The 23521-nt window shown below is 32.6% G+C and overlaps 1 protein-coding gene across 1 annotated transcript; it reads left to right on the top strand.

The window, feature by feature from the left end:
- The first annotated feature begins 2540 nt into the window (after positions 1-2540).
- On the top strand, positions 2541-21706 carry LOC107444775 (pancreatic lipase-related protein 3). The gene is made up of 7 exons (XM_043055944.3): positions 2541-2716; positions 6409-6677; positions 10527-10673; positions 10880-10988; positions 13206-13325; positions 18405-18506; positions 21250-21706. The coding sequence occupies exons 1-7, from the start codon at positions 2626-2628 to the stop codon at positions 21573-21575; spliced, it is 1164 nt and encodes a 387-aa protein (XP_042911878.3). The 5' UTR covers positions 2541-2625; the 3' UTR covers positions 21576-21706.
- Positions 21707-23521: the final 1815 nt, after the last annotated feature.

The raw sequence follows: 23521 nt of genomic DNA, 5'->3' as shown, positions 1-23521 counted from the left end.
AAGCAAAACAGAGTTACTCCGAGGATTTATGCACTGATTTGAAGAAACTGGGTTCAAGTTTTAATCAAAACTCAGTTATTCCGTGGATTCAAGTATTAATTAGAGGAGAAGGGGTTCGAGTTCCCAATTGGAGGTACTGGGATGAAGTTTTAAGCAAAACAGAGTTACTCCGAGGATTCAATCATAATGCATTCCGGTATTCAATCTATTCCTTGAAAGGTATTTGAGTTAGAATGGTGATCGCCAAACAAACAATAAAATGAATGATAAAAGGAATATTTCTTTTCAGTAAATAAGTTTTTTATGTTATCGTCAATATATAAAATGTCAGATCATTGCATAAAATATCAGGTCATTTGTATATACAATGCCTGACGTTTTTGGCAAATATTATAATAGGAGAATTATTCTACCTGTGTTATTACAATAAATGCCTTAGTATTTAATTAAATGCTTTTAATTCAAGGTACGAAGTCTCGGCAACGAGTGAAATAGGAATAATTTTTTTCCTTGACCAGTTTGTAATGAATCATTCTATGGTATGCCTAGGCAATGTGTGAAATGATTATCATTTCAAACTTTACAGGTTGATTTTAGGCTTTCTATCCAATTAATAAGCAACTATGCATATCATTTGGCATTTCATACATTAACTATAACAGCTATTGTCAATGTATAAAACGCCACCATTTCGTAAAACGCCACGTCATTGCATACAATACCGGAAAGTTTTTAGGCGAAATATTATTATAAGAGAACTATTCTATAATGACTCCAGTCATTGTATTATGCACCTAAACATTTTTATAGAATGCTAAATGCTCTTAAGGCAAGGTACGAAATATGAGAAGTGCATTAACCTTTGTAAGGAAAGCCTGAAAGTTTTTCAGGAGTCATTTTACAGAATGTCTTGACAAAGTGTGAAATATGGATTGTTTTTCCTCGGTCAGTTTTTCATTCATCATACTATAGTATACCTAGGCAATGTGTGAAATAATAATGTTTTGCTGGTTGATTTTAGACAATAATTATGCAACTATGTAGACTACAGAATGCATTCCATATAATGATTACAGCATTTATAATAAATTTAAATGACAGTGGTTGGATTTATAGGTTGTTTTGTAAGTATTTGCTTATTATTTATATATGCTATATAGGCATTGTTTATTAAGAATATTACTTCACCTTCATTTAGTTTGTGTACTCACTCCTAATACCAAAATTGTTTTGTTAATCGGCATGCTTAGTTATGAGTGCGTGTAGCAGCCCATATCTAAAGTGGGAATATTTGGGCCCCTTTTTGCAATGAATTAAGTCACAAAATGTCAGAAATTTTGACATTTAAAACACATATCTTGAAATAATTTAAAAATCTGTATATCTTATTATTAAAACTATTTGACTAATGTTTTGTAATAAATTATCTTTAGATAAGCTGGTATTGCTGTCAAAAATGTTTTGATTTGTTAAATAACTCCAGAGATAGGGTATGAAAAGAAAATTGACATAAAGGAGCTTTCAAATGCTGTCCCGACTAAACTATTATTTGTGTCTCATGACGTCATACTTTCCAGATTGCAGTTACATATTTTAATAGTCCTTCGTGGAACAAATATGTTTATGAGAAAATATGCTCTACCTCATAAATTAGCATAGATATCGTTAATATATAACGTAACGTAACATATATAACGTTAAAATATTTAAAAAGTTCTATGAAACGAGTTGTAAATCTTTTCAAGATATATATTAATGATGTATAAATAGAAAAAAAAGGCAAAAAAGCATTTAAAAAATAATCCATAAAAAAGGCGTTTTAACGTTTTGGAATGTAGTTAATCGGTTTTCATGAGAAATTAACTGAAATTCGCAGATCAGCATTTTGTAACATCTATTAAAAGACTTTCTTACGTTCTTCCCTTTTAACCCCTTGGGGACGGGTGACTCATAAAAGCATTCGTGCAAAATCAGAATCAGGATGTAAATAAATAAAAAACGGTAGCTTAAATGTAGGCTTTGCTAATTTCACAGACTTACTTTGCTTTTACTTTAATTATAGTTAGTTTAATCATATATATATAATCTATCTATTAATTATAGTTAGTTTAATCATATATATATATCTAAATAATTTTATTTTGAACTAAAGTAATTGTGAATTAAATAAATCAAACAATTATAACCCCGCCCACAAATAAACTGCTAAAGAACTACTTTGGTTACCAGTTTTCCCCTGATTGATACGGTTTTATGATGGCACGTATTTGTGACAATCGGCGCGAAAGGGTTAATGGTGGATCAAACAAAATTAAAATTCCTTCATAAATGGTTCCGCAAACAAAATTAAATCTCTTCAAACGTTAATGATTACTCTAAGATAATCAAAAAGAAAATCTTCAAAAAATAAGATCATTCGAATTCCTTTATCCGTCTGATGCTCACTCCTTGATTTCTCATTTTAACGGAATATTTAAGAGTTTCCTCAATATTGAATAGGTAAGTATTAAGAAAAAAGAGAACGTCAAGATTCTTATCAGTCAGGCCATCGAGGTAATCGCCAGAGAACAGCTGCGGGGAGAAAAACTAGAGAACACGAAATAATTCTTTTTCAGTTGAAACGAAATGGCGCATATCATCAGCATCGTTGCTGTTTGGCTTGTTACTTTATCGACTATTGAATGCATAAGTTGGACCTACCCGGATCCCAAAGATCGTAAGTAATCATTTATCGTAGAATCAGATGGTCAATAATCATCAGTAATCAGTTATAATAAGGTCAAATGTATCATCTCAGGTAATTATAAAATGAATATATAAATGAATTATAAAATGAATAATCTTAAGTCATTATTTCAATGATAGTAAGTAATCATTTATGGTAATATCAAGTAATCAGTAATCGTAAGAAATCATTTATTGTGGTATCAAATTAATAATCGTGTAAAAAACATTCAGTAACATCAAATATCATTTTCATAACAAGCATATTGTTTAAGGATAATTTGAAATAAATTGGATAAAGTAAACGTAAAACACAATGAATGAAAATAAGCATTATGTAAATTTAAAGTAACACTCTTATACTACTATAGCAGTTAATAGAATGTTTCGATATTTAATGTCTCAATGAACAGCAGGCTTACAAATAAAACAAAAACAAGGCACGCGTATCTCCTTTATTTGTGCGCTATTCAAGTTTTCTTTTCCTATTCATACAAACCAAAATGTGTCAATAATCGTCATTAGCAAATGCACAATCAGCAAAACAAAAGAAAAAAAATCAAATGAGGTTTGTAACTATGGATCAGATGACCATTCTGTAAAGTGCAATATCTTAAACGAATGTTTTAAAATGCACGTTAACTGAGACCGCAGTTAAATAACCTTATTTTACCCATAAATTCACTTAATCCAGGAATGATTGTGAGATGAACGCAAAAATTCTTCTTGATTAAAATCATTCACGACGCATTTCAAAAAATAAAAGTCTTTATAAATTTAAGTCATTGATATTTTCAAATTATGAAACTCTAATGACAGCATAATTTAAATGATCAATTATTTATAAATTTACTTTTATCTCTAATCTCATTGATTCTTCTGCCTGAGAAAATATCAACCAACGAAAGAGATTCTAATTCTTATATTCTAGTTCGAATATTTTTGATTAAATTTACAAGAATTTTTTATACATAAATGCAATCGATGATTTCTTTAAACTTCTGGACCTTGAATTTTCGGAAACTTCTGGATCGCAGTTTGCGAAAAACCCGGAAATTCGGATTTTTTCCATAGCACAATCATCCCTGCTTAATCTAAATAATCGTACCTTTCCTCACCGGGTTCAGCATTCTGCAAAATAGGGAGAGGGGGGGGGGAGAGTGTGGCGAAGTCTGGCTTTTATAGTTTTACCGTTATAACGTTTCAAAGCTTCGCTATGGCTACCAAACTTCCAATGAGGCGAACCGGGTTTGAATCCCAGTCGATACGAATTCCGCATTCGGCTTGCACCGACCATAGTGCTGACGTGAAATATCCTCAGTGGTAGACAGATCATGGGGTTAGAGTCCCCTTGCCGTCGAGCTAGCAATGGGAGGTTTTTCATCAGCATGTAACGTGAATCCGGTTTAGTTCAGTCAAAAAGTCCCCCCTTGAAGGCAGATTGCTTCCTAGTACTTGATCCAGGAGTTCCCTTGTCTTCTGGATTGAGTTCAAAATTACAAGTATAAGAAGTTGAACATGAGTAGTCGTAAAGCCATAAAATTGGGTCGGCTGTACAACGACGGTTATAAAATAAAATCGTCGAATTTTGGGTCGGGATATCCTGGCGGGTAGGGCACTGGACTCATGTCCAAGAGTTCATGGGTTCGATCCCCCCCCCCCGGCCGATTACTCCCCGAGTAGTAAATCGTGACTGATGCATAATAAATCTGTCGAGTCGCAAAGTCCTCCATGTTCCCACAACAAATCAACACCTCTGGGGGTACTGATGCAAAAGTTTCCTTGTCTTCTGGATTGGTTCCAAATGACAAGGCTACGGAGTTGAACATTACTAGTCGTAAACCCAAAAGTGGATCGGCTGTTCAATGACGAAAAAAAAACTGAAATAATGTCGAATTTATATTACATGTCGTCTAATTTAAGCCATTAACACAAGAGCGTAAACAAGCGCAAACTTGTTCCAGTCACTTGAAATCAATAAAGCTGTAGAGGTTGCAACGGCTGAGATAGCATGTAAAGTCGAGGTAGAAGGATCGAGTATTGGATCACAGACCGATGGTAGGAGGACGAACCGGAATAGTTCATGCGCGGATGAATACTGGCGGAGGAGCATCAACCGGAGGCCAAGGCACGGAGTGAAATGGCTGATGTCCAGTACTTAAGGAGATGACAGTTTGCCTTCGAAAGGCTGCTCACAGAAAAGACGTAGAGGCGGAGCTCACCCCACCAAGCCACGCCCACCAAGACATCCACAGCCCCACTGTGGAACACCTACACCCTTATAGACAATATTCCAGGTGCCCACGGGCACAATCTTCGATGAAAGAGTCAATTTTCCGCTTCGCGGACAGGCACTCTGAATCACACCTTAGTTCAAGTTCAAGTTCCTTCGAAAGGGTTGTTGTGCAGCTTCCGAGACTTAGTACCGATATTCCGTTTCTATTCGGTGACGCCCACCTACAGTATGAGATGTTTACAATCGAAAGTTTAAGCTTTAATTGTTCTTTTAATAACAACTTTTAAATGTTTTTTAACGAATAACTTGTTAATTGGAGTTTGAGAAGTTTCTTGATGGTTTGTTATCTTTTATAATTAAAGAAGATGTTTCATTGCCATATTGTTTCATTTGACGCCTTACATTCCCATCACCGAAACATATACACATAGTATCATCTGAGATTTTACATAGAGTGCCTCTAATAAATTGACCAGGGACTGTATTTACAGTTAAAAAGTGTTCACCAAACTATTGGCCTTGAGCATCGCTTGCTTTGCTATTTACGAAATTCGAAATAGATTCTCTTATACCTGATGGAAAGACTTCAATAATCGATATATATATATGTGTTCGATTAGCGAAGGGAACGACCCTCTTTGCCTCCTCCAGGAACATCGTTTTATTTTAAAGTAAATATCTTGAGTCATAATGGAAGCCATTTAAACAGATCTTTAATGGAAGTAAATATATCTTTCATGAAAATAGTGATCTCTTTTTGCAATAGACAACTCATTAAAATGCATCGTGAATGTTATAATTAATTGCGCTTTAAAACTATATTCACTCATTGTAGTCATTTATTTGCGATTCAAGCATTTCTGGAATTTTTTTTAAAAAATAAATTAATGTATACTTTATGAACCGTTACCCATTTTTTTGAAGAAAAAAAAACTCACAAAAATCGAATTTCCTTCATAAATAGAAGGAACAAAATCAAGTTTTTTGTGTTTAAAAAAACATTTAATGTCCGTTTTACTATCTAAAGGGGAAAGTCTTTGTAGGATAGTTCTTAAAACACAGTGAATTGATACCTATGTCAAATCAGCAAACATCCAATATAAAAAAGCACACATACAGTCCCACAAACATTAGCAAACGAAACTTGGCAAACTTCCAGTATTTTTCTTCTTTTGCTTCCGGTCGAATCAAAACGTGATAAACGTACAGACACATTCTGCTGCGCCCGAATTATCTCGTTATAATAAATATTCATACACGCGTTAACTCGGGATAATCAGGAGAGCGATTATAGTTACAGTGCAGCATCACAAGTGAAAAATATTTAAGGAACTAGAACAGTAGTCTCTTTAAAATGTTCTATTTTTATCGCCTGTTGTTATTTCCTTCTTATTATTATCACATTTTATCTTGAGTAGAGATGCATATAAAGTGTTGTTTCGTTGCAGCTCGGTTTAAGGTGAAATGCATCGAAGATCTGGAGTGCTTCTCGACTGGCCCTCCCTGGTATGATTATCCAATGCGTGTTGCCACCAACGTACCCGAGGACTGCGAGAACATCACTTACAACCTCTTCACACCCCATAATCCCGAGAAGCCTTACGTGCTGCAAGAAACCAAGAAATCCATTCTGGGATCTCCCTTCAATGCCAGTTGGCCAACTCAACTCTACATCCACGCATACTGGGCAGATCAGGGCTCCATCGACAGAGAACTGGTAACACCCATTCCCCCCCTTTTTTCTCTCTCTCCACACACACACACACGGTTACAGTTGTGTGTGTGTAAATATTTTACACACAAAAATTACGGCAAACATTACGGCAAAAATATTTTACACACAAAAAATATTTTTGCCGAAATATATTTCCGAATTCCTAAGTTGGGATGACCGAGGTTCATGATCGTCATTTTTAAGATTCTAGGACGGAAATTCGTGACATGAACAAACCCTCAAAACAAATTGCTATTCTTATGATGGTTACCATCATAAATCATTCCTACATTCAGATGATGGTTACCATCAGGAATAGGTTAGTTCATCGATGGAAAACCATCAAAACTGTTGGCTTGGGGAGTAAATTCAAAAGTAAGTTCAGATAAAACTTCAAATGCTGAAAGAAAAAACGTTTTCGAATGACTGAACGAAAAAAGCAAACCGTTCAGATAGTGTACTTCTTCATTTAATCCTAATATGTATTTTTCAAATACAGCTGATTTTTTCGCATTCGTTTTGTTACGATTAACATACTAACACATTTTTCTTACATATTACTTCAATAATTATATATTTCGTGACCAAAATGATGTTTTTTTTTGTTGGTGAAAAATATCGACTTTTAAGCGAAAAAAACAAAACGAAAAGAAACAAAGATGAACAAGAGGCTATTATAGCAGGGTTGTTGAGCGAAGTGAGCAGGAAACTTCTTAGTACTTAAAAGAATCTTGAAAAATGCTTGTTGGTGAAAATAAAATGAAAATCCAACTTGGAAAACACATTATTTATTTACTCTAACTCGCTTATATTTGTCAGCTATGTTGCAAAGGGAGTTTCGGGCAATTCCGTACATACTTATTTGAAATAAAATATTATTTTAAATGTTTTGAAACAAAAAAATTGTTCTATCTTTTTTAGTTAAGTTTTTTTTAATTTAATTTTGTATTTATGACACTTTAATGATATAGAGTTTTATTATATCCCCAAGCAATAAACAACTCCTGTTGTTGCTTCTAATGCCAATACCAGAGAGTCTTCTAAGTCAAACCAAGCGATCTTAAGGCAGAGGGTGCATTTTTTTTCAGTGTCTCCCTCCATGAGCGGAACACAAGTTCAGCTACACACACGTCACAGCCTGTTTGAATGGGCGTTCATAAATACATACACAGATCGTACTTTGAATTGAACCAGAGAACGATCTCCAATACATTACCCCCAGAGGTACCGGTTTGTTATGGGAATATGGAGAACCTTGTGACTCGGCAGCTTTAACGCGCACCCAGTTACCATTTACTACAAGAGAATACTTCGGTCGGTGAGATTCGAACACACGACTTCTTGGATATGGGCTTAACACGCTATCCCGGCCCCTTACTGCAAAAGTAATAATATTGAAAGAAAATACATTGATTCGGTGTCACATGTTACCGAGATCCATTAATACTGAAGTATATTAGTCAAGTATTAATCCCCCAGAAACATAAGTATTAAAAAAATAAAAAAAGGGGTTACTTTGTGAGATTTGTCTCACATGTTTTCTAACTTGTTTTAAAATAAGCTTTTCAAAAATTGAAAGAATTCTTAGGGAAGAATAAAAAATAAAATCCTCTATAGATATTATGCAAAGTAGTACAAATGACACAAATAAAAGAAAGAGAAAAAAAAACGTCACAGCTATAATATGTATATAAACTAAATAAATAAAACAAAAATTGTGATCACCTAAAGGCGATCTATAGGCTACCCACTGGCAAAATGGTTGTTCTCTAATTTTTTCCCCCGGGATTTACGCTTTCGTTTATGAACAGAACCCTTTCGTTTTTCCGTTAGTGTGTAACGCTTAAGATTTTCTCGTCTACGTTCTTTGGCTTTAGCTTTTTCAGCCTCGGTAAGTTTAAGCCTTGGCATCGTTTTTTTTTCTTGCTTCAATTCTACCCTTTGGGACTGTGTCAATCAGTTTGGGACCCTCTTTCATTTGAATTAGTATTGAAAACGATCCAGTTCGAACTGTAGGTTAGAATTTCTTGTTCTTAACAATAAAAAAAAATATCGTTCAAATGATGAAATTCTCTTTTATTCACAACTCAAGAAGTGGCTCCATATCTCAAAAATAAACTCAACAACTTAATGCATAACAAAACTAAAAGGATAAAAAAGAAAAATTATGAAACAGTCGTTAGCACAGTAGTGAGTGGAAGTGTCATATAAAGACGATTTAAACATTTCCTTATTTCATATACAGCACCATCTCGATACAGCATACAACTGAAAATATTAACTTTTAATAATAATGGTAGAGTGATGATATGTACTCTTAACAAAATATGGTACATCATCACTGGAAACACAGTGAAGACCCATGCTTACAACAATGCAAACCTTATATACAGATTCCATAATGATATGCACGGATGACGTCACTTACGTTATCTGAAAATAAAATATCTGTTGCCAACACACGACCGAAACTTAATTCTGTTAATTTAATGCATTCAGGGGAGTAACAAACCACTCCAACATACGGTCGTGTGATCTATATCAAAGAAAAATATGTTATTCACAACTTTTAATTTATTACCCAATAATGGTTTTGTTAGGAGTTATTCTTAGAATGAATAAGAACTAATTCTACTAGATTTTCTTCAATAAGTTGTCGAATAAATTTATATCCAATATCTATATGTTTTGTCTTAAAAATTTCACAATTATTTTAAGAGAAATGTATAGCATTGTCACAATACACTTTTGGTACAATTTTGTCAGGCAGAATAATAAGTTCATTAATTACTCTAGAAAACCAGACTGTTTCTTTCAAACTTTCACACAAGGCAACAAACTCAGATTCCATTGAGGTAAGGGCAATACATTTTTGTTCACTTGAACGCCAACTAAAAACTACGTCTCCAAATTTTATTAAATATCCACTAGTTGAATGGCGATTACTTAAACTACAGCCCCAATTAGCATCAGAAAAACAAATTAAATTTAAATTCTTACCTTTAGTTAAATTAATTTTGTAATCCTTAGTGTTAAATACATAATTCATTATATCTACCACGATTTTCCAATGTTAGAACGTATAACCATTTGAAAATTGAGACATCAAATTTACTGAAAAACTAATGTCGGGTCTCGTACGATCAGCTAAAAAGGTTAAACAGCCGATTAAAGTTCGATATGGAAATCGTTCCATTAAGTCGTTTTCAACAATATCACTTTTATTTATTTTTTCAGGAAGTTGACATCCGAGTTTTATCGGATGGAATTTTATCCTTAATTTCTCACTATACGTATTCCGATGCATTAATAAAGCACCATTGTTCATATCAAAATTTACACCTAGCAAATATTTTACCTGACCGAATTCAGTTAATTCTAATTTACTTTTAACTAGTGAAATAGCATTCTTAACATCAATTTGTGTTTTACCAAAAATTACAATATCATCAACATACACAATTAAAATAGTATTCTTACATTTAATAACACAATTTAACCATTTTAATTTCTCAAATTCCAAATCTTCAAATATACTATCAAGTTCAAAGTTCCAATATCGACTACTTTGATGTAGCCCGTATAACTCTTGAACACAGTGTGATGACGTGAAAATAAGGTGCGCACTCCATCAAACCCAAAACAACACCATTATGCCAATGGGTAACAGATTTTTCCCGGTAACGTCTATTTTTGAGCTCAATTGCCTGGAGTTATAAAAAAACTCTCTCCAAGGTTAAATCATCTTGATAACAAGGAATAAATGTATAACTTTGCTACCACACATGTTTTTCACCTTATAAATTAAAACACGTTTTTCCATGTTCTAATATAATGTTTATTTATTTACAGAATAAGAAAGATGCCGCCCTGAGTAATTATCATTACAATGTAATTGTGCCAGATTTCAGGGATCACGTTCAGATACCTTATTTCAGGTCTGTCGCCAACATTAGAGTCATCGCTGCCAGAATCGCTAAGTTTTTGAAATATTTGATGGCAAGTACTTTATACCATTTCAAAGTTTTATTCCAGTAGATTATTTCACTTTGCAGGGGTATAAAAAGTTTTAATAAAACTAAAATAACCTATTAAAGTACCAGTCGTTCTATGGAAAATTATGTACATTAGATATAATACAATATTTTTTATTAAAAAAATGAGTGAGTTTAATAGAGGTAGTATAGAGTTCTCTTCTTTTTAAGGCGGTGACAGGCATTAAACCTGAAAGCATCCATTTGATCGGTTTCAGCCTAGGTTGTCACACCTGTGGATATATTGGAAAAAGAATTCCCAACCTTGGAAGAATAACCGGTAAGGTTTTTCATTATTCAATTATGTATAAAATAAATAAAAAAAAATCATTTTATCACGATGATATTCTTAAAGATAAATACACTCTACAACAAAAAAAAATCGACTCACCAAGAAGCAATCATCCGATTGCTTCTTGGTGCCAGATTACAGTGGTGCATGCCTCGATCAGGCTGGAATGATGCCGACTGGGGACGTATAGTCTTTAGCGACGAATCCCGCTTCCAACTGTGTCCTGACGGTCATCGAAGACGCGTTTAGAAACGCACAGGGAAGAGGGCGGGATCCTGCCTTCACTATTGCACGCCACACCGGCCCTCAACAATGCATTATGGTCTGGGGTGCCATTTCCTTTGACAGACGGACCCCTTTGGTCGTCATTAGAGGTACACTTACTGCACAGCGGTACGTCGACGACATCCTAAGACCTGTTTTGCTACCGTTCCTTTTGCAGCGCCCTGGGCTGGTTTTTCAGCAGGACAATGCCAGACCACATACGGCACGTGTTGCTATGAACTGTCTGCAAGCTTGTCAAACTCTTCCTTGGCCTGCCAGTTCACCAGATCTCTCTCCCATCGAGCATGTCTGGGATATGATGGGAAGGCGATTGCATGTGGCACGGAATGTTGATGACCTCGTTCGACAATTGGATCGAATGGGGCAGGAAATACCGCAAGAGACCATCCGGGAGCTTTATCGGTCTATGCCATGCCGTGTGGCAGCTTGTATCCAGGCTAGAGGCGGGTCAACACCTTATTGAACTTGTTACTGTAACTCTGCAATAAATTATTGAATTGTTCTGAAATTTTAATCATTTACTATTCTGTACATTGTCTTCCTATCCACCAATTTTCGTTTCAATCGGACAACTCCTTCTTGGAGCGTCGATTGTTTTGTTATAGAGTGTATATTATAAATAGTTATGTACTGAGGTTAGGCTTTAAAAAATATAATAGAAACAGATGAAGTTTGCGATTTAATTGAAACTAATAGTGCAAAAAATGCAAAAATAAATGTTAAGCCTAGCGATAGTGTTATGTAAGTAATAATTGTCATGTAAGGTATACATTAATAATTTATTGTTGTCACTTTTAAATCCACCGTGCCAAGAACGGTAAAAAAAAGTGACAGTTTAGTTGAGTTATAAAACTATAGATGGCGCAAAGAATTATCTGATTAGATTTAAATTCAAAATCTGGTAGTTGGCGAGATTCTCCCTCCAAGATGAAATTCTTAATTTTTGAACATTTCTACGAGTTTAGATAATCTAACGTTGGAGTGTTTCTTTTTTAAATTCTAAAAAGAAAATTAAAAATGAAAGGCAAGCACTTTTCAGGAGACTAAACTGTCACGACTCATTCCATAGAATTTATTTCATGTAAGGACTTCAAACAATTAACTGCTTCCCTCATTATCCCGAGTTAACTCGCGTATGTATACATTGCAAACATTTACTATCCCGAGTTAACTCGCGTATGTATACATTGCAAACATTTACTATCCCGAGTTAACTCGCGTATGCATACATTGCAAACATTTACTATCCGAGTTAACTCCGGTGTAGCAGTGCGTTTTGTTTCATCACGTTTTTATTCGGCCGGAACAAGTAAAACAAAACATAATGATAATCAGTTGTGTTAGGAAGTTAACCCATTTTTGTTTGTGCTATTTGTGGGCCTGCAGACGCGTTTTATAAAATCGTGTATGCGATGGTGAATGAATTGACGTAGAAGAAAGAATAAAAAAATGGCGTTAGCGGGCAAAAGTAATGCGGAGGATTTTTTAAAATATGAAGATGTGAACACATACAAAGACTCATATTTTTCAATTGCCCGAGATCATTTGGGATAGATGGTAAATTAAATATTTTTTACACATCTGGAAATTAAAGTTGCAATTTAAAACTTGTGTATTATGTTTTGTTTTAGTTCCTTGAATTTAGTAATGAAATAAAAAAAAATATGATGATTTTTTGCATTTTTTTTTCCTTTAAAAAAATTGGTCAGGGAACTGAAAAATTGGTTTGACTAGGTTAACCTAACACGCGAAGTCGAGTGGTTGAGCAGTATAAACTAGAATCAAAATGGTCCAGTGAGAGTTTTTTAACAATGTATCCAGTGCAAAACAAACTGCCATCCTTTAAGTAAAAACAAATCTATCTCTGTGTCATGAAATATTTTGTTCGTAAATTGAACCTTTCAAATGGTTTTGTTTCAGGTCTTTCACCAGCTGGGAGAAATTTTGTGGGGACAGCGGAAGAAACACGCCTCGTACCCACAGATGCATTATTTGTCGATGTCATCATTACGAGTGGTGATGGGGATTACGGACTACAACGTGAGACTTTTTAATCATCCTTTTTGTATTAAGACTCAAAATGCCTTCTACGACGTCAGTAAGCATGGGGGTGGTGACAATTCTATTGCTGCAAATAGAACAAACACACCTAGTGTCATATTTTGAGTCTATACACAGTGCGTTTATGTATATATATATATATATATATATATATATATATATGTTAAGAATTGCAAAATTATGCCACTAGGCGGCGCTCACATCATATAACACATTATTGTTCAGTTGCCATTCAACTCTAGCATCTTCCTGTTACAATGATCTTGTCAGTTTTATGTAATTAAGTTTGTAAATAAATGTTATATGTTTGCAACAGTCCGCTAATGAATAGATCAATATATCACGAACACTTAACAATATATATATATATATATATATATATATATATATATATATATATATATATATATATATATATATATATATATATATATATATATATATATATATATATATATATATATATATACTATATATATATATATATATATATATATATATATATATATATATATATATACTATATATACATATATATATATATATATATATATATATATATATATATACTATATATACATATATATATATATATATATATATATATATATATATATATATATATATATATATATATATATATATATATATAGTATATATATATATATATATATATATATATATATATACATATATATATATATATATATATATATATACTATATATATATATATATATATATATATACTATATATACATATATATATATATATATATATATATATATACATATATATATATACATATATATATATACATATATATATATATATATATATATATATATATATATATATATATATATATATATATATATATATACTATATATATATATATATATATATATATATATATATATATATATATATATATATATATACAGTCCCTGTGGTCAAATTATTCGACGCGCTGTAAGATTCTATGTGAAAACTTGATGATCAGGTGATACAGCTGTATTGTTTTGACGTGGCTGAAACCGGTTGCTTACGTTCGTCTATCAATGGGTTAACATTGTAATGCAATACGTTAAAAATACATACAAATAGGAAGTATATAAAAAAAATCACCTGAATAAAGACCCATTGCATGTATGTTTCAATAGAAATGTATTGCATACAAACTGGCTCAAAACATATTAAAAAACTGTGCGTCTATTCATTTGGTCTAGTTATTATAATATACTAAAATAATACCTGATATAATAAATAGTCTACATTTATATAATATATCGTCACATTTATATTCTCATTTCACAAATGGATACACGAACGGTAAACTGGTGCAAGCTACTTTCAATTGCGTAAAAACAATACAGCTGTATAGTATCACCTGATAATATATATTTTAAATAGAATCTTATAGTGCGTCTTATTTATATATATATATATATATATATATATATATATATATATATATATATATATATATATATATATATATATATATATATATATATATATATATATATATATATATATATATATATATATATATATATATATACGTGACATAAAAAGCTTCTACAGTGAATTGCGATAACTCGAATCTGATAGGACTGACGAAAAACTTCGACATATCGGAAGTTCGACTTACCGTTAGTTTCGGTTTTGGGCTTTCAAAATATTGTCGCATTATTTAATTAATGCTTATTAATTACAAATCTTCTAAATGCTTACAATATTTAAGATCATTTTTCTGACAAGCCATTTACGATATGACTGTTAGAAGCAATGATACCCTGGTCCATCGGCTGCAATTTTGCTGTTGTATTTGGCGGTAGAAACTGCAAGTTTACTGCTTTCAAATTAGGTAGATCACTATGCGCTGTGCATTTATCCATAAAGAATATCACTTTTATTTTTTTAGCGAAGAATTTCCGATCCAATTTTCTTACATAGTCTTCAAATAATACTGATGTCATCCAAAACTTTTTGTTAGACTTGTAATCCAAAGGATATGTTATTACATTCTTGAAACATCGGGTATTTCGGTATTTTCCGATAGCAAGTAAGGGCAATTTCTCTGTCCCAGACGCATTTCCTTCAACTAGGACAGTCAAACGTCCCTTGCTCATTTTACCCCCTGAGCAGTTTTCATCCTTAAACATCAAAGTCTTATTTGCAAGACATTTAAAAAATAAACCCATCATAAACCCATAAAATCATCAATATTGAAAACATCATTTTAACTGCATCCTTGAAGTAAATTTCGTAACGTTTCATTTAATCACTGTTCACATACTTCAAGAGGGACAGCTTTAGCTTCTCCATGAAGAGTGCGAAAGACATTGTGCGTGTGTTGCAAAGGAAGTGGCAAGATATCAGCTCCTGTTTTTTTTTCTTGCTTCAAAAGATCCAAAAAAAATCGAGTTAAAGGGAGCAAAATTCGAGTAATCGAGAATAATTAACATGAAATTGAAGATAAAAGGGTCGGGACCTCATAAAAAAATCGAGTTATAGTAATATTCGAGTTATCGTACTTCGAGTTATAGCGAATTGACTGTATTAATCTTTTTATGTTATCCTAATTAATTATTCTAATCGAAATACTTTCTCACACTTTCTAAAGCCACATCCTGTTCTTAAATCTGTTTTTGGCTCAAGTATGCATTTAATTAAAAGCAGGACATTTTTCCCTTTGCTCTCTGTGGGAAACGTTCGACCTATTTCCTAAACCAATAGCAACTACTAAGATTTCCCTCTTTCCCTAAATTGAAACATTTTACGGATTTACTTTACAAGATTTTCCCTAACATATAACCAAGGAGAGCAACTTTTCTTGTTCACTTTTACACACTTTCACGACTGCTCTGTCTAATAATTAATAAATAAATTTTGTACCCTCCTTCCCGGCCTATGACCTGTTTTAATCCTTCCACTCGGCAACGACGTTAGATACACATATATAAAAGTTTAAATGGAAAAACTTTGCCTTTTTAACCTCAGAAATATTTATAATATTTTTATAAGAAGGATAGCATGCTATGTATGAAACCTTTTATTCGAAATAAATTACAATATTAATGAGAGGTGTTAATGAAAAACTAGCCGCCTTCGGTGACTGCCTTTTTTAATGAGTGGAATTTCAAGCATTTTGAGATTTTAATTCGTACAGATCGAGATAATCTGTAAGTATAATAAATTCAAATTAGAATGCATTTCGTTTTTCTTTGTTACGTGTTCGTTTAGTAGGGTAGTGATTTTTGTTATTTAAACACAACGTACGCTAACTATAAAAAAAAAAAATTGTGAATCAGACTTGTGTAAATCAGAACCTGATGGCGTTGTCTTATAAAGTATTTAAAGGACTATATATAAAATTCTAATGATGGTGTCGTAGTTTTTCATTGTTGTTGGTGCATTTTTAGTGGCCAGAAAATCACGTGGTGTGATCCAGTTTTTCCTCATTCGTCTCCTTATTGTTTTGGTTGTAGTCAGTATAAAATTAATAAAAGTCATGCTTTTCTATAAATATTTTTGAATCCCTAACTTAAAGTTATTTTCCTGTACTGCTATTATTACGCTTTTAATTCAAGAGTTTAAAACTAAGAGAATTGCTGTTTTTTTATTAGTATTATAATGTAAATCTGCCTTAAATTTTAAGATAAAGCTATTTAGAAAGGTGATCTAACAATTATTATTTTTGAGCAAATAACATTAATATACTGTTATAAATTACAGTTAAAGAGATCTGTTAAATGATTTAGAACTTAAGGATCAGCTTCATGCACAATGAGATGCAGGCAAAAAAAAAGTATTTAATATATCCTACCGTTTGGCAAGCGAAAATATTAAATTAAAGATGTGAACTCATCAAATTTGTTTCAACAATATAACGTTATAACAACATAAATGTTATTTAAAAAAATGATTACTTAGAAAAATCACTTCTGTTTACCAATAGATCTAAATATCTAATATACATAATTCTCTTACGTGGCTCCCAAATTTTGGCTGTATTTCTTTTCCGCCGGTGGCAACGTTTGCTTTGTTTTGATTACGCTACTATTTCTGTTACACGGCGAATCGACCCATGATTGCCGCTGAAAATGTCACATGCCAAATCTATCTGAGGTGACTCAACATATAGCGCTTTTAAAAACGGAAACTGAAATAACCAGAGAGCATCAACTGCGGCAATCTCATACTATTAAGCTAGGCAGAAGTGAGTAGTCTTTGTCGATAGATCTTTATTTTAGTATTTTGTCGAAAGCGCTTTTTTTCACGAATTTACACATTACGAATTATTTGACGATTTTTGATTTATATCACGAATTATACTATAGCACATTTCTAATAGGTTTAACGAATTACATGTCATTTATTTGAATTCAAATTTATTTTAATGACTTAGTATTTACTAAAAAGATGTAATTTTTTTATATGGATTTGAATGATTGTTTTGAATTCTTAGAATTGTGTGCATTTGCAATGTACCTAAGTTAGTAGCGAGCGAAGCGATCTTGGTACGCGAAGCAAACCATATAAGATTGCGTAGCAATTTTCGGGGGTTGGCGAGCGTTAGCGAGCAGGGGGCGCAGCCCACTAGTAAAGGATAATAATATTAAGTTTGAGCAATTTAAAATTTGTGATAGAAAAAAAGATGTGAACGATTGATTATTACTATTAATAGTTGATATTAAAATGTATTGGAATTTAATCTCAGTTTATAATCCCGTAAATTGAAATGCAGTTAAGGATGCGCATTTGCACTGACTCTTCAATAAGTTACGTTAGCCAGCATATTTGTTTCTAGCACGCTTTGCAACTGTGTTTAAACTATGAGCTTAGTGAGCTTAAAGAACAATGGTTTTTTAAATATTTATTTTACAAACAACTCACGTTTTAATCTATAACAGTGGTTTTCATTCATGAAATTTCTATTTTTGATTCTGTGCACAAACCATCCCTTGAGAACTATTCGAATCAGTGCTCAAGTTATGAGCGAGCATCTTTAACAGACACAATGAGTATTAATATTTTTTTGTGTCTTGCAGAATTGGATGCTGGCAAATGTGGACACCAGAATTTTTTTGTGAATAACGCGAGGAGGCAGCCTGGATGTTCTTTGCTGGAAAATACCGTCCCTGTTATTAACTGTAAGTATAGGGAAGAGATATCTGTTATCAAAAATAACTGGTTCGTTTTTTTCTGTTTTATAAAAAGGGCTAAATTTGAAAATTATTCGATTGTCCAGGGATCAATAGAATCATTTTTAATAGTGTTGAAAACACGTGACCACTTTTACAAAATTTGAAAACTATTAAAAAAAAATTATTATCGTAAATCATTCTTCAAAATAATGTCAAAACCCAACAGTTCACCTCTCTGTGAGTTTTCCACTCATGATATTAAATTGCTTTCAAACCCATACAATATATATGCTTATTCATTCCTTATTAAATAAAATAAGAATTATTTTACTTATTAAATATCCTCACTTTGCTCTTCTTGCATAGTTGTGAATGTTTAGGTTTAGCTCTAAATCAATTAAACTGGATATTTTAATGAATTAAACCTTAAATTCGAACGAAAAAGATGGTTTATTAAATTCTAAAAGATAACAATTTCAAATTATTATGTTTTTACACCGCTTTTATTATTTTATGTGTTGAGCATTGCAGAAAAAAAAAGTTTTTGAATTCCCAACTCAATAGGAGTGAATGTATATCGATGTTTTTTCTGAAACAGCAGAATTTATTTTCGATTTCAGAAATTGGAAATGAAAAATAAAATTTTACCTTTGCTGATAACAAAATGTATAAAAACAAATTTCGTCGCTTCAAGTTTGCCACATTTTGAATTTATTTTTGTTTTATGTTAATTTTCTTTTCATAATAAGTAACCCATTTCACACACTTTCGATTCGAAAAAAGTCAATGTAGGAAATCTGACCTTTCAACTTTAAAGAAGGCTTTGTAAACATTTTTCCGATGAGTGTTATCATTTCCGGGTGTCTAGTTGTTAATTTTTTCTCTTAAAAAAACCGTTGGATTTTAAAATTCATTTGCTTTCAATGGAAATTAAATGAACAGTATTTGAAAATTATTTCTAAGTCTTGGTGGTAAGCAATAAACTCTTCTTCATGATGCACTTCGTGAATAATAGTCAACAAAATCATACTTTTTTCACCGCCTATGATGGCTACTAGGATGGATTTTTCTAATGGTTTTATTTATTGTTAGTGAGTAAAAATAGTAACTTTATTTTTAATTATTTTTCGTATTTGTGGGCGTCTCTTTACTATGTCTTAGTTTACCTACTTTAAAGTGATTGTTCGTCATTTATTTATCTTTGTATTTACATTTAAATTTTTCTAATTGCTTTTTCTTACTTGTTTTTTCCATGATGGGGCCTCAGTGGCACAATCAGCTTTTGGTTTCACCACCGACAAAGAATTAGTTTCATTCCTTGATTTGAATAAAAATAGATTAACACTTTGTGGGTCGAACAAAGCCTCTGATAATAAGAATGCATCATTTTTTTTAACATGACTTCTCAAATGTAGGCAACAGTAACTTATTTATATTTTGAAGAGAAAAAAAAACAATCAAAAAAAATTATTTTAAAATTCGAATTCAAATAGATTAAATTTTTTTTCCATAATTTTTTGAAGTGGGTTTCGATACATAAGGCATATACAGGGTCTTTATAATTAAAGTTCCACTTTGAAATGGCTATAAAAATAAAACTACCCGACCAAATGTCATCAAACTTGGTAAATGTCTATAGGAGGTCATGGGATTTTAGTTCCCGCAAAAAAAAAGAAATAGTTCAAAAATTTACCACCAGCGGAGAATAGCGCTGTATGCAATAGTGTTAAACAAATGTGAAATATGCAAATTTGTTTTACACGTCTTTCACCGCAAATTTGCCGTAAACCTTGCGGTGCCATTGGACCTCGGCGTTTTCCTCTTACAGTACGGAATTTTTGTCAAGCCCTCCGTTCATTGCTGTCGCATTCATAGTAACATTTCACGAGCAAAGCACGGTCTTGCATGGTAACAGACATTGTCGACTCAGAACACTGACAGCTCAGACAAGGCGCCTCACTTTTATAACTGCAAAGTCACATGGCGTGTAAAACAAATTTGCATATTTCACATTTGTTTAACACTATTGCATACAGCGCCATTCTCCGCTGCTGGTGAATTTTTGAACTATTTTTTTTTTTTTTTTTTTTTTTTTTTTTGCGGGAACTAAAATCCCATGACTTCTTATAGACATTTACCAAGTTTGATGACATTTGGTCGGGTAGTTTAATTTTTATAGCCATTTCAAAGTGGAACTTTAATTATAAAGATCCTGTATATCGAGGATATTCAATTTTAAAAAAAAAAAATTAGAAGATCATACTTTTCTAAGAGGTCTACCCATAACAATTAGAACAAGCTTATAGTTTGTCTAAGCTAAGTCTGAGGCTGTCTTTTGAAACAAGAATGGCGCATTTTAGAGAGGGTACTCTAAGAAGAACACAATAGACCGAACCACCCCAAAACAGTGACCCGTCATCCTTACTTGCATGCACATCATTTACATAATAACGTCATCAGGACGTTTATTTCATACTTTGCCTAAATAGCATCCGGCATTATATACAATGCCTGGAAATTATATACAATGCCTAGGGAATGTATGTAATACTTCGCATATTTCATACTTTGCCTAAAAACGTCCGGCATTATATAGAATGCCTAGGCATTCTATATAATGCCGGACGTTTCATACTTTGCCGGTAACATATATAAAACTATAGTGTGGGGGCATAAGAATATTCTGAAAACCATTGTCTCTTAGCATAGACACACATCATCTGTCAGTAATATGCCTTTTCTTTAATAGTTATGAAAGATTTTCCGGAGACATATTGCGATCATATTAGATCCAACACTCTATGGTCAGAATCCCTCCGTCGTAAGGACTGCACCTTCAGGGCTGTCAAGTGCAAGAGTTACGAAGCTTTTGAAAGGGGAGAGTGCACGGAGTTCAACTCACCTGTGGCCATTATGGGGATCCAAGCGGGACATGTGCCCGGAGTAGGTCCAGAGGACACCCTCTACCTAGACACCTGGGCCGAACCACCCTACTGCAACGAAAACAATGTCATTCCGAGGGCTATGAGGAAAGTCACTCCAAAACCTCCCACCAAATGGATGTTGAACGAATGAACTTCCAAAGAAGCATTCCCACAAAGCACGTAACTTTAATGTGTCGGAATTTTCTTTTTATTCTCACAAAAATGTTTGCACTAAAAACCTTTTTTCAATAAAGCAAAAATATTGCAGTTTTAAACCTTTCATCCTAAAGGAATTAAAAATTATTTTTTAATGTTTTTTTTTTAAAAAAAAGTAGTGTCATTTAATGCCAATTTAGCTGACGTCATACTAGCGATAGAATCAAATAGCATTGTCTGTTAAAATTTTATGACAAGGTGGATTTTAGCTGAGCATGCAAGACTGCGAAAAGAAACCTTATAAAGACCTGGATGTAAGATTGTTTTCACCTGGAGACTAGCTTTATGAAATGATTTTTTAACGCTTGAAAACCCTAAGTCGACCTCGATATAAGGTTTTTATATACAGTAGGGAACCGATTATCCGGAACGGTCGGGACCATCGCTATTCCGGATAACTGATTTTTCCGGTTTTCTGAATCGCTACAAAAAGCCGTTTTTTTTATTGTTAAACCCAACTAAAAAAAAAAACAAAATTTGGAAATAATCTTAAAAATAAGAAAAAACGATGAAGTAATACACTAATGATTATTTCCAAAATGATGGTAAGGTAAACATCTTTAAAAAATGAAAGAAAAATTGTAAAATCTTACGAGGAAAAAAAATTTTTTTTTTTAAAAATGGCGAGAAAATTCCGGTTTTTCGGTTCCGGTTTTCTGATTTCCGGATAACAGGTTCTGTACTGTATAAGATTTTTTTCCATGGTTTTGGATGAGGGTCATGTGAGTAGAATAGAGCAGATCTCGTTTTAAGTTTAGAAGGTTTACACGTAAACCGTATGACTAACCTTTTTAGGTTTACTTTAAAAGGTTTCTGTTGAGTGATAACCTTAATTTTGCTATATGGGATTCATATTATAAGAAAATGCATTTATTTTAATCAATAAATTCTTGAATTATGTCTTTCCAACTCTTGAAATTTAAACTTTTGAAAAATAAATGTTTACTATCCTTATTTTATGTGTATGTTATTTCAAAGTCTGGAGGTGTAACACATCGCCCGGAGAAAAAACTCAGTGTAATCACTATTTTATAATATTCAGATTGAAGGGGGTAAGTTTAAAATGATTCGAAGACTGAGTTTCTGAGTGATTCATTTATTAGATTGTTATATTGTACATTCAATAAGAATTTGAAACTTTTATACTATAAGATTTTATACTATTCCGTTTCAAACGTGACAGATGTAGTTTCTATAGCACTTATCTGATGGAATGACGAGCATTTTTTCTAAGGACATTCATCGATGTCGCCAATTTAAAATTGATTGAAATGTGCGAAGCAATTATTCCGTTCAATTTCTATTTGAAGAAGCCCTGATGAATGAAACTAGTTTAAAATTTTTTTTTTTTTTACTGTCAGTCCTTTTTAAAAATTTGACACCCTTCTGGAAAAGCACCTGACTCTAATACCCCCACTGTCTTGTCAGCCAAAAATAAGCAAATCACAACTCCCTCCACCCCCTTCCCTCGCTACCTCGAGAAAGTCGCAACATTCCTTCCCTAGTTCTTGCTTTAACTGCAGCAATATAGTTTTAGAATAAAAAAAAAAATTCTTAAAAAAAGGCGTCATTTTGAATTTATAAAATAAATGAAAACGTTAATTTTTTAAAGTTTTTGAGCACATTATTCTGTAGAAACCTGTAATTTTTCTTTCTTTTTTAAAATTCAAAACTGCTTACCTTTGGCCCTCTCCAAAAAAATTTTTTTTTCTATCAACGAATTTTACTTTTGTTCTGAATTTGAAATTCTGGCTACATCACTATCCATCCTCGGAAGTACCTACCTGAGTTTAACCCCATAATTATCTGCAGGTGTGTGAGGCCCCCTGCCTCACACACCTGCTCACACTCTTATCAGTTCAAGATCGACTGCCGCAAAAA

The sequence above is a fragment of the Parasteatoda tepidariorum genome, chromosome 7 (assembly GCF_982258835.1).
Source record: "Parasteatoda tepidariorum strain Cologne lab strain chromosome 7, Ptep-v5.0, whole genome shotgun sequence".
NCBI lineage: Eukaryota > Metazoa > Arthropoda > Arachnida > Araneae > Theridiidae > Parasteatoda > Parasteatoda tepidariorum.
This window is presented reverse-complemented; position numbering and strand designations above follow the sequence as displayed.

Excerpts from the sequence above, each read along its gene's own strand:
- LOC107444775 (XM_043055944.3), top strand. The coding sequence starts at position 2,626 with ATGGCGCATATCATCAGCATCGTTGCTGTTTGGCTTGTTACTTTATCG. Across the intron at positions 6,678-10,526 it reads GCTCCATCGACAGAGAACTG|AATAAGAAAGATGCCGCCCT; the intron begins GTAACACCCATT and ends ATTTATTTACAG. Across the intron at positions 10,989-13,205 it reads CAACCTTGGAAGAATAACCG|GTCTTTCACCAGCTGGGAGA; the intron begins GTAAGGTTTTTC and ends GTTTTGTTTCAG.